The sequence below is a fragment of the Callithrix jacchus genome, chromosome 21 (genome assembly GCF_049354715.1).
Source record: "Callithrix jacchus isolate 240 chromosome 21, calJac240_pri, whole genome shotgun sequence".
Lineage (NCBI taxonomy): Eukaryota > Metazoa > Chordata > Mammalia > Primates > Cebidae > Callithrix > Callithrix jacchus.
The window spans coordinates 45,346,077-45,358,383 of NC_133522.1; the positions used below are offsets into that span (position 1 = coordinate 45,346,077).

General features: G+C 45.5%; 2 protein-coding genes across 15 annotated transcripts in view; one reads left to right on the forward strand and one right to left on the reverse strand.

Moving 5' to 3' along the window:
• LCA5L (lebercilin LCA5 like) overlaps window positions 1–2,805 on the reverse strand; it is a 45,267-nt gene extending 42,462 nt beyond the window's left edge. For 10 of the 13 annotated variants that reach the window (XR_013530548.1, XR_013530547.1, XM_054249148.2 and 7 more), the window contains exons 1-2: window positions 2,742–2,805; window positions 1,160–1,225 (exon numbers count right to left, since the gene is read on the reverse strand). The gene's annotated coding sequence lies outside the window, so the exon portion shown is untranslated. Of the gene's footprint in view, window positions 1–1,159; window positions 1,226–2,483 lie in introns of all 13 variants that reach the window. The other 3 variants (XM_035283148.3, XM_054249150.2, XM_078358418.1) reach the window with 2 other exon arrangements.
• A 6,840-nt stretch (window positions 2,806–9,645) lies between these two features.
• Window positions 9,646–12,307, forward strand: part of SH3BGR (SH3 domain binding glutamate rich protein) — a 61,885-nt gene continuing 59,223 nt past the window's right edge. For both annotated transcript variants that reach the window (XM_008986711.5, XM_035283156.3), the window contains exon 1: window positions 9,646–9,954. In XM_008986711.5, coding sequence (XP_008984959.3) covers window positions 9,721–9,954 — 234 coding nt within the window. In that variant the 5' untranslated portion in view covers window positions 9,646–9,720. The remainder of the gene's footprint in view (window positions 9,955–12,307) is intronic.

Here is a 12,307-nt window from a genome sequence, read left to right on the forward strand (position 1 = left end):
ACTGGGTGTTGGGGTGTGGTAAGGGCCAAGGAGGAATCCCAGGTACAATGGAAGAGGTCCCAGTTGGGATTGGGAAGTGGGACTGTTTGGTCTTGTGCATGTGGAATTGGAGGAGACTGAGTGACATTAAGAAACACTGTCATGCAGCTAGCTGAAGGGGTTAAGTTGGAGAAAAGCGGGAGTCAAGAGCACATGGCTAGCAGTTAGAGCTGTGCGTGTGAATCCGTGCCTTGTGCTAGATGATGGGGCACAATGGAGAACAAAATGGGATCAGATGCTGAGCTTTGAGGATCTCTAATATTAAGGAGCTTGGGAGAGGGGGGTGAGCCAGAATGGCAGTGGGAAAAGCGGAGGAGTCAGGGGTGGGTCACAGAAGTCAAGGGAGGACAGTGTTTCTAGAGTGAAATGGGGGTGGCAGTTTCAAATGCTGCTGAGAGACTGAGCAAGATGAGGCCTGGAAATGTCTCACTACTGGTTTTTGTTTTAGCAGAGATGAAGAGGGAAGCCAGACTGGCTGAGGAGTGAGAGACAAATAACAGAGGCATTGAATATGGCAGTTCTTTAAAGTCTGCCTGCCGAAAGGGATAAGGGATGGGAAGATGACGGGAAACTGAAGGGGAACGTGTGGTCAAAAAAGATTCTTTTCTTCTCTTTTGTGAGGAGAGACTTGGACATGCTTAAAAGCCATGACAAAGAGCCAGCTGACATGGAATAGGTGATCATGCAGGAGAGGGAATGGATAGCTGAGAGTGTAGAGTTTTTGGCAAGTGGAAAGGGATGGGATCCAATGCCCGGAGAGGGAGTGTCCTTGGTTAGGAGGAGGAAGACAGGAACAGATGTAAGTAAGGCTTGCAGTTTTGGCAGCTGAAGAATGAGGGGACTCCCATGTGTCAGCTTTAAGTTTCCCTGTGAAGTGATGGCACAAAGGTGTGGCGGGAAATCAAACCTGAGTAAAATGGTCATTTACAAAGTGCAATCTGGCTAACTGCGGCAGTCAGTCCTACTCTGTTACTTTGGTTAATTGGGGTTTTACCTGATGGCAAAAGAGAAAAGATGGGGCTAAGAATTAAAGGGATTGGCAGGGTACAGGTATGTAGGGACCTTAGCTGCTTGAGGGCAGGGACCTGTCACATTGAGATATCAGCATCCAGGTACTTACTATCAAAATGATCAGCATACGGATGATCATTTCTCTTAATCTCAGTTTGCCTCTTTTGGTGCTTCTCTGAAAAATAAAAAAAGGAAGAGCTTAAACTCCTACAAGACTCCCTTCTTTGCACTGGGAAGAAGGCTCTGGATTCTTTTGTTCTTCAGGACAGTCCCTCGTAAAGCTCTTGCCATAGTTCTGTTCTAGGGGCACTGCTATATTTATACCTAACAAAGCTAAAGAGCGTCATTACGTTTTTAGCTTGTTAGCAGGATGATGCTTGCTTACATTTTTAGCTTGTTAGCAGGATGATGTAGCCTGTTTATCTGGCTTAGAAGTTGCAATCTGCAAAATACACACTGAATATACTGCACTTTTATCTACGGAAATGGTAAAATTTATATAATCCTTAAAAAAACTTATATGAAATAACAGAGAAAGGGGAAATAGCATGAAGACTGTCATGCACAAGTTGGGGAAGGGCGTACTCACGAAAACCAATTAGGAAGCAAGTAAAATAATCCAGGCCCCAGATGATGGGGGCCTGGGCCAAGGTGGTGACAGCGGGGTTTGAGAGAAACGGTAGAACTGTGATCTATTCTGCGTGCATTTTGAAGGAAGTGCTGACAGACTGAAGGTGAGGAAGAGAAAAACAGGTCTCAAGCAGTATGCAAGGCTCGGGCAGCTGGAGGATGGAATTTCCAATAACTAGGGTGTGTTACGAGTGTGGGAGGACAGGCTTGGGCTGGGGAATTACTGAGAGCTATCTTGGACGAGCTGCGTTTGAGATGCCGTAGACATCCAAATAGGGATGTCGCAGGCAGCTGAATGCAGGGTCTGGTGTACAGGGGAGGGGCCCGGGGTGGAGATGCACACTTAGGGCTCATTGGCATTCGGATAGTCTTTGAGCACATGAGACTGGATGAGTTCATCTATGGAGTGAGTGTACACAGAAAAAAGGCTCAAGCTCACATTCAGCCGTGAAAAAAAATTGGTCTCTGAAAAAAGTTAACGGCTGGCTTGTGTGTGGCAACGAAACGTTAAACATTAAAACGCTGAAGGGAAGGTGTGGACAAACAGCCCCGAGGCTGGGTGAGTAGGGGACAAACACAGAGAAGACATTTCAAAAGATTTAGATTCCTACGAGATAGGGAGATGTCAGCGCTAAGGTTTGAAAGAAAAAAAAAAATCCAAAACAAAATTGCAACTAAACCGAAGGAAAACCGGAGGTCTAAGATTCAGAGAGAAAAAACCGAAAGCCCCTCGGTGGGGCGGCGGTGAGATCGCCTCTGCTCTCTCGCGGGACTTAGGCGCGGCTCCGGGAACGCTAGGTCACCTCGGCCGAGGCCGTCCCCCGGCCCAGCAGGCCTGAGAGTCCCTGTGTCGCCGGAGCGCCCAGTCACTGCCAAGCCGAGGCAGCTGTTCCACGCCAAACCGCATCGCGGGAAGGAAAAGGTGGGACGGCAGGAGCGAGGACGGAGTGACCCGCGACACCCGATGCCCAGAAAGAGCGTAGCAGGCGGGTCCGCCCGGGACCAGCGCTGGGGCTGTAACGGCAACAGGCTGCGTGGGACTACTGCTGTGGGTTAGTTACCTGCACTGCGCGGCTCCCGCGACTGAGCCAAGTCCGCAGCGCCGACGCGTCGCTAGGGAAACCCACGCGCGGGGCCTTCTGGGAAGCAGGCCTGCTGGGGCTGGGTGCGCGCATGCGCACTCGAGTCGCAGACGCCGCGACGGTCAGGGGCGTGTTGGGACCCTGGAGGTCAGTGTGGCCTCGCGTTTTTCTTCGGTGTTAGGAAGTGAGTTGCTTGTGTAGACGTCTGTGAACGAACCTCCCACTGTCCCTGGTCGGGGTCGGGGACCCTGCATTTCCTCTAGGCCGCACCGGGAAAGAGGGAGCCTGTGCTGCTTCACGCGCTCGGGCGCTCTCTCGCCCTCTTAAGGCTCTGCCTGCCTTAGGTGGCTTGAGTCAGCGGTAGGCTGCCAGGCAGCAGGTGTAGACGCCTGGTCCATGCCCTAGAAGCAGGGGACTGAGAGCACAGTGCCCCTATTAGCCCTTTAAGACGGGTTTTTCTCTGTGAAACAAAATCTGGTGGCAGAAATAGGCATATTTAGCATAGAGAATTTAGAAATGTGCAGGCAAGTACAAAGCAGAAGTAAAAATCACCTAGATGATGGAGTTATAGGTGCTTTTTAATGACAACGTAGGCGTGTGGCATAATTTAGGAAGACTTACATTATTTCCTTCTATTTCTTTCCTTTTTTTTTTTCCCTGTATCAAAGCCATGTTGAATATCCTTGCAGATGAATCTTTGAGGTCACCACTGACTGTTTCCTTAGGATAAACTCCTACACGTGAGGTTGCAGGGCCAAAGCATATGCTCACTTTGAGTCTTGTTTGAGACGGAGTCTCGCTCTGTCGCCCAGGCTGGATGGAGTGCAGTGGCGTGATCTTGCCTCACCGCAACCTCTGCCTCCGGGGTTCAAGCGATTCTTCTGCCTCAGCCTCCCGAATAGTTGGGACTACAGACACCTGCTACCACACCCAGCTAATTTTTGTATTTTTAGTAGAGACAGCGTTTCACCATGTTGGCCAGGATGGTCTCTAACTCTTGACCTTGTGATCTGCCTGCCTTCGCCTCCCAAAGTGCTGGGATTACAGGCGTGAGCCACCGCACTTTGAGGCTTTCTAAGGGTGGAGGGAAACTGCCTTCCACCAAGTGTCCCAGTCCTTGGCTCACATTGGAGATTCTTAAATTTTTTTTGCCCATTTTATTGTCAAAAATTGGCATCTTTAATTGTATTCACTTCTTGTCCAGTAGGAATAATAGACTTCTTTCCATGTCTGTGGTGCCATTTGTCCATTTTCTGTGATGTGCATATTCCTGTCCTTTATCCATTTTAAAACTTGGCATTCATCTTTGAACAATTGGTTTTGTAAGAACTTTTGATGCTTGAAAAGTTGGCCTATGATACACGTTGTAAGGATTTCCTCAGTTTGTCAGTTACCTCTAATTTTGTTTACAGTGTATTTTGGTGTTTGTGTAGAGTCCAGCTTATTACATTTCTCTTTATACTTTCTGCATTTGGTTTTTATATAAAAGGAGAAATGGGTGTTTTTTTTCAAATTGGTTTTAATCCTTCTTTGGTAGACGTGTAGGACAAAACTTTCCATATCACCATTTCTTCCTCTAGAAATGCATGGCTCAACCTGAGTTTTGGAGGGCCATGCATTTCTAGAACTCCTTAGGTAAGGAGTTATCCATATAACATATAACATGGGTGCTGGTTGTTTTGCTGGTGGTGGGGGTGGGGTGGGGCAACATTCTCAGGTAGGCAAACATTAGACAAGTGTCGCCCTAGCCTTGACATTCCTGGAAAGATGGGCTGATGCTTGGGGGCTGCTGTTGGTCCCATGACAGTAAGAAGAGCGGAGGTTTGCTGTTGAGGAAGCATCCAACTCTGGTGCTCAGGACTGGAGGAACTGAAAGGTAGGGCTCTTTAGAATGGTTTCCTCCTCTTTTCTACCAGCTTTTCCCAGTCTGCATACATGATTAGAAGACTCTGCAAATCTGCCCTTGAATCTTTCTGTTGCAACTGAATAGGTTTTCTTTTTTTTTTTTGAGACATATCACTCTGTCACCCAAGCTGGAGTGCAGTGACGTGATCTCAGCTCACCACAACCCCTGCTTCCTGGGTTCAAGTGATTCTCCTACATCAGCCTCCTGAGTAGCTAGGATTACAGGTGTGAGCCACAATACTGGCTAATTCTTTTTGTGTTTTAAGTAGAGACGGGGCTTCACCATGTTGGTCAGGCTGGTCTTGAACTGCTGACCTCAAGTGATCCGCCCACCTCGGCCTCCCAAAGTGTTGGGATTTCAGGTATGAGCCACTGCGCTCAGCCTTTACGTTTGCTTTTGAAGGGGTGTTCTTTTCTGTGTATACAATAGAAGGAGAAGAGCCTTTGGCTATTCTGGTGGTCATCTCCATCATGCTTCATAATAAACGTAGCCTTTATCCCTCTATATTAGGTTCTTAAGTTCCTAGGGATGCTGTAACAGGTTACCATGAACTTGGGAGCTTAGAACAGTAGAACTTGATCCTCTCACATTTCTGGAGGTCAGAAGTATGAAACCAAGTTGTCTGAAAGTCCATGTTTCCTCTGAAGGCTCTTAGGGAGAATCCTTGGACTTTTCCAGCTTCTGGCAGCTCCTGATTCCTTGGCTTCTGGCAACACCACTCCAGTTTGTGCTTCCATCTTCACAGGGCGTTATTCTCTGTGTCTCTCTGTCTTCTCTTCTCATAAGGAGAACCAGTCATTGGACTAAGGGCCCGTCCTAAATCCAGAATGATTTAATCACAAGACCCCCCACCCCCGCAACTGATCACATCTGTAAAGACCCTACAGATTATATCTATAAAGACCCTCAGGTTACATGCTGAAGTTTTGGGTGAACAGGAATTTTGGGGAACAATATTCAACCCACTGCAGTTACTGTGGTAATCATTCCCATCATTCTACAGTAAACACGGGTCTTTATCTGTCATTTTAGGTTATTTGTAAAGTTATGTAAATCAAAACATACACTCTGGTATCATTTATCATAAGATCATCTGGAGGTCTCAGTGAAGTTTGTCGCCTGGGTCTCATGTCTTTAAATCAACATTAATCAAATCAAAAAGTGATATTATTTGGCTTGTTAAAATAATCTCCAACAGATGGACAAAATGAACTCCTGGTTCCTAAAATGAAATGCCCCCAAACCAGAATGTCACAGCCAGCAGGATGTGCTCGTTACATATTCTTGTGTTATTAACTGCTATTAAGCAGAAATTAGCTTCAAAAAAGCATTACAAACACAACTTCAGCTGGAAAATTTCCAATCGACCCCACTAGACTGCCTGATCCTAGCCAACAGAAACATTCCCTCCCTCCTTCCCCCCACCACAGCAACGCCTTGTGGTCTTACTACAACTCCGTTGGACAAAGGACTGGCCTTTTTTTTTGTTCTTTGAGATGGAGTCTTGCTGTGTCACGAGGCTAGAGTGCAGTGGCACAATCTCAGCTCACTGCAACCTCTACTTCCCGAGTTCAAGTGATTCTCCTGCCTCAGTCTCCTGAGTAGCTGGGACTACAGGTGTGTGCCACCACACTTGGCTACTTTTTGTATTTTTAGTAGAGATGGGGTTTCCCCATGTTGGCCGCGATGGTCTTGATCTCTTGACCTCATGATCCGCCCACCTTGGCCTCCCAAAGTACTGGGATTACAGGTGTGAGCCACTGTGCCAGCCAGGACCAGTCTTACAAACATTCTTTATTGATAAACAACTGCAGACTTGAAGCCAGTATTCACCAGCTTATAGACACTGCATATCAGGTATCTTTGTGCCCTATAGTTCACAATAGTGTTGATGTAAAGAGCTGAATTCCACCCCAAAGTGAACATGAATGTGTGATACATACATGTTTATCCACTGCATACATGCCTGAATTTCCTCATAAATATTAATAGATCCTCTGCAACACTGCTCAATATGTACATAAGGCTGACTCTGTAAGACACAGATGCCAGCTCCCTTCACCCTTCTGCAGCGTTTGCATTTTTGGTTTTTCCTGTAAGCCACATTCCCCAATCTGTAGGTTGTATCTCCCTCTAAAAATAAAGTGTCCTTCCCTTCCTCTGTGGATCTCCTGGTCTTTGTGAACAGATGTGAACAGCAAGCACGGGAGATGTTGGATGGTTGGCTGCCTGCCTTTTCACTAAATTATCCAGCTTCTTTCTCAAATGGATTTTCTAAGTCAGGGGTTGATTGAGATTTATTTTAAGATGCATGTGGAATGTTTGATATTCATGTTAATTATGTTGAGGCTCATTCGTGTCATTAGTATAATACATTAGAAAGAATCTTTTAGCTGGAGTTTCCAGATTTTTTTTTTTTTTCAGATGGAGTTGCGCTCTTGTTACCCAGGCTGGAGTGCAATGGCGCGATCTCGGCTCACCGCAAGCTCCGCCTCCTGGGTTCAGCCAATTCTCCTGCCTCAGCCTCCTGAGTAGCTGGGATTACAGGCACACGCCACCATGCCCAGCTAATTTTTTGTATTTTTAGTAGACACGGGGTTTCACCATGTTGACCAAGATGGTCTCGATCTCTTGACCTCGTGATCCACCCGCCTGGGCCTCCCAAAGTGCTGGGATTACAGGCTTGAGCCACCGTGCCCGGCCTCAGATTTTTAATTTGTGCATTTTAAGGCTTATTTTGGAAAGAATAAGCTTAAAAACATTCATAGTGAAAAAAGGGAAGACTAGGAATTCGAGGGTAGCATCTCAGGAGCTTCTCTTGAGGTGTGGAGAGAAATGGGTGGGGCTCAGGTCTCCGATGCACCGTTTCCTGTTACTGTCATCACTGACTAGTTCTGTGTCCTCGTAGGTGAGGACACAGAACTAGTTAGAAGGTAGGGAGAGTAGGGAGAATAATGGAACACGGTTTCAGGGGGCGGGTTTACGCAAGGCACCTAGAGCAGATATGGCACATGGACAAAACCTACACATTGTTAGCTGTTATTTCAGTAGGAAATGAATTTCTTCCCAGGGTTTGCAGATGGAGGAGGTGTCATTACTGAGGGCAGTTTTCACCTGATATGACTGATCAAGGGATGCATGTCCTCTAGAGTTCATGAGAATCCAGCTACAGTTTATGTTACTAACTTACAAAGTCATTTGCAGATATGCCCCCACTTTCTTCAAGAATATTTGGAGGAATGTAGTGTGCTCATGTGGCAGACTTTAAGGTATGACAGTATATAATTGTCTGCATGGAAAAATAGCACGTAGTGTAGAAATTTTGAAAATACAGGAAAGAGTAAAAATTTAACTGATCTGTAATCCTTGGTGTACTTTAAAATAAAATATATAATTCTACTGACTTAAATTTGGGAAACCATTAATCATCCTCAGCAAGGACCTTCTTTTTGGAGCAGCTAACTTTGCATGTTGAAGCCCAAAGTTAACTTTTGGTAGTCGTCTCAATTATTCATGGTGATGTAGAGGCATTTAAGCTATATTCCAGGAACTGGGATACTCCAGGGACTGGGGTTTCCTTTCTCATTGCAGGCACCTACCTGAGGGGGTGGGAAACATGCCTCTGGGGCTCTGGGACTCAGGTGAAGGTGGAGTATGGAAGCCTGGGAGATTTCTCTCTGCTCTAGAACGTCAGTGCCACCCAGTCCATGATGAGCAGCAGGGGATTTTAAAAAGGGAGCGGGAGAACAGAGAGAGACTAAGAGTCTCAGTTATCCAAGAGGGCTAAAGATCCCCCAGGTACTTCTTGAAAAACTAGCCCTTTGTCCCTAATGCCCTTGATCTTGATTTTGAAACCTATCAGAAGAACTTGGGTAGCTAGTGTTTGGGCTTCTTTGCTAGATTTTGTATTCCTTTAATTGTATTTGTTTGGTTGGTTGATTTTGTTTTGTTTTGGAGATGGGGTCTTGCTGTCACCCAGGCTGGAGTGCAGTGGGCGCGATCATAGCTCGCTGCAGCCTCAAACTCCTGGCTAAAGGGCTCAAGTGATCTTTCCATCTCAGCCTTCCAGGTAGCTGGAAATACAGATACAGGCTCCTGCCACCACATCTGGCTGTTTTGGTAGTTGTTGTTGGTAAAGTTGCACCTCACTATGTTGCCCAGATTGGTCTCGAACTTCTGGGCTCAAGCAATCCTCCTGCCTTGACCTCCCAAAGTGTTGGGATTACAGGCATGAGACACCGCCCCTGGCCCTCCTCTAACTTTTAACACAATTCAAAGTACCTATATAAACATTAAAATGTATAAACACAAATATATATACATATATATGTATATAAACACAAAGTAGCTGTGTGAACAAAGAGCCTATTATAAACAGACCATTTAGTTGTTTTCCAAGGACTTAAATAGTTAATAAACTTAAGGTCAGTGACAAGTAAATAAAATAGTGAGACAATTCGCTTGTTGCAGTCATGAGTGTTGACAAGCCAGCGGATCATTCCCTGCCTCCCTAGATGTCAGTGAAACCTTAGATGGCCCATGGTTGGTCAGTTTCTGTTCTTTAGGAGAAACAGGTGGGAAAGAGAGAACACTGGAAATATGCCACTCCTAAAGGGATTTCTATCGTATGACAGTTTACTTAAAAAATTGTTTTAACCTGCCAGGAAAAAAAAGAAAAATAAGTTGCTGCTTACTTAAAGGCCTCCGTGGCTATTCTGACACTTCCAATTTATTCATTTGCCAAAAGCCCTGTAAATCTAGCTTCCTCCTGGACTGAGGTGGTGTTTTCTGGGCTTTTCCAGCTCCCAAGAGCTCCTCCCTCTCTTCTTTCGCCTCCTGCTGCTCTGTTACTGGGGGCCCCACCTCCCTTTGCCCCAAGGCATCTCTGGAGAGGTCTCCGATTGGTGCACGGCACAGCCTGGCCTTTTAGGGACTGTTGTCCGGTGTTTAAAGTGATAGGGAAAGGGTCCAGTGGCTGCTTTTATCAACCAATCAAATATTTTCCTGACAGATCCCAAAATATTCCTGGGCCAATGGAGGGGGAAGCCCAAGATGCCTCTGCGGCTCCTTGGAGAGACGGAGCCTCTTAAGTTGGAGTGGGAGGGCAGGAGCTCAGTGGAGCCCTGGGCTGCCGCCAGCCCGGACCTGGCACTTGCTCCCCTGTGTCACTGTCAGGATTTGTCTAGCGGCGCATTCCCTAACAGGGGTGTGTTGGGGGGAGTCCTCTTTCCAACTGTCGAAATGGTTATCAAAGTGTTTGTTGCTACATCTTCTGGGTCCATAGCGGTAGGTGTCTGGTGGACTCTTTCTTCCTATACTCTTTCTGAATAACTCAGCGTTGGAAGTATGGCCAGTGTTGGCCTTCATTTTCTTTTTCGCATGTAGTCAGCTGTGGCTCTGCAATTAGTATGTGCGCCCTTTGCTTTCTGCATTTGGTTTCATCGTGTTGAAAAAGCATGGAAAAGGTGTAATCTGGATGGCTGGGTGTGAAAAGGGATTCGAGGAAGGAGGCGTGCTTGACGCTAGAGTTTTTAATATGGGATTGGTGTGAATATTATAGAATCAGGGACTTTTTTATGTGTGTTTCTGCCATTCATTCTGCAAGGCTTAAACTAATTTAAAATTGCAAATAAATGACACTTTATGTAACACTGTTTGGAGCGGATGATGAACCAGATTGCTGAGATGGCTCTGGGGTGTAATCACTTTGTGTATGCGGTGTAATGATGTAATCATACCGAAAGTGCGAAGTTAGCATGTGTAATACATTGTTTGAGGAAAGTGATGTCACAGTGACCAGAGCAGACGTCTCTAAGGCCACAGTTATAAAGACTCCAGGCATTCAGATGGCCCCAAAATAGGACCTAACAGCTCACGTCCATAATAGTGCTTTGTCTGATCTTCTTGTGGCCACCCACCCCTTCAGTTCCGGCCTTCATTCTGTGCAGGCCAGACCGGCCGGAAGAAATAGGGGTGTTGAAGTGACACATTTCTTCTTCGAAATGGATCAGACTTTGATTGTACGCTTGAACCTGTAGTGTCTGTCTGTCTGGGACTAATATTTTGACCAGCATTTTAGCAGAAATTAGGAAGGCTGTGGAGAGAAAAACCAGTTTTATTAATCCAAAGAGTTAGAGACCAGCAAAGCGGCTGTTTCCTTTTATATCTGGTTTCTGGGGGATCTCAGGTTTCGGTTCGGATTTCAGCAGCCAGAGGCGATACCCAGAGTAAGCCGTTGGCTGGGGTGACAGCCCCAATGACAGCCGCTGAGTGCCACCACTCCCAGCCCCGAAAGTTCATGAGGTTTCCAGAGAGGTGAGAAGAACACAAGAGAAAATGTCTTGGCTGTCCCTTCTGCTAAGCACAACTGACCAGCGATTGTTTTACTGATCTAGGACACGTTAACCGAAAAAGATGAGGACAAAATCCAAATGTGAAACTCGCAAAATCTTTTGTGGCTGTTGATGACTGCTGAAACTTTCCGTTGATCTGGAAGGAGTACATTTTTTGACTATTTGGATAAAAAATATTTTTTTTGGGAGGGGTGGAAATGGCTTTGGTGGGCTTTAAATATATTGTTGATGCTCATGGCTGGAAACTTGACCTCTCACCTGTCAATCCTCCATACAGTCTATAGACCTGATCTATGTATTCTTCAGGGACAATGAATATGTGAATGAATTTTTCAGGTTCATTTGATGTCCTGTGTTCTTGAAGTTTGGGTCCATAATTTAGTTAGCTTCAGATGACCTCGAGAGGCAGCATTCATTCCAGGGTCTTGGAAAAGCCAAGTTAATTTTGGTTCCCTAAGCAGATTTTTCAATGATGCTTGTCACTGTGTGACCTTGGGAGAGTTATTTCACCTTGTTAAGCCTCAGTTTCCTTGTCTGTAAAATGAGGATAAGAATAGTGCCTACCTCATTGTGTTGTCATGAGGACTGATGGAATGACGTGCTCGGGTGCCCCACATGGTGTCGAGTGCTTATCAGCACTCAAGAAATGTTCCAATGATTAGTGAATGTTATTTATACTTACTGGCTACTATTAGTTAATATTAGTTGCTACTATAATTGTTATTAGTTACTATTAATGAATATTAATTAGGATTTCAGTTATAATTATTAGTTACTATCATTATTAGCTAATATAGTAGATTGGGGTCTATGATATGTAAGAATTTTCCGGGACCACATAAATGGGAGAATTTCTGCCTTAGCCATAAAAATGAGAATTAATCACGTCTACGGTATCATGGGTAGGGGAATTTCACTCAAAAGCTTCTTGGCAGGGAAACCCCAGAGTGGCTTCTTGTGTCCATGCTACTATGTGACAGTCGGTCTGCCAAGCCTTTCCTACTTATTTCTTCAGCCTGTACATTTAAAAAATGGATTCTTGCATAACACCTCATCAGCAAGGGCATTCTGACTTCTGTTGGATGAATGAAATAAATGAAAAGCAAAAATCAAATTGTAATCTCCTTATGAGGAATTAAATACACATAGCTGTGTATTACGTCTCGATTTTAATAGTTGACTCTAAAGAACTGTGGCACATTTTACCCACGTTCTGGGTGGATTTGGGTTAAGAGACCCTGGGGAGCAGGAGAGGGTATGTGACTTCTTCTAGGACTCTCCTCTCT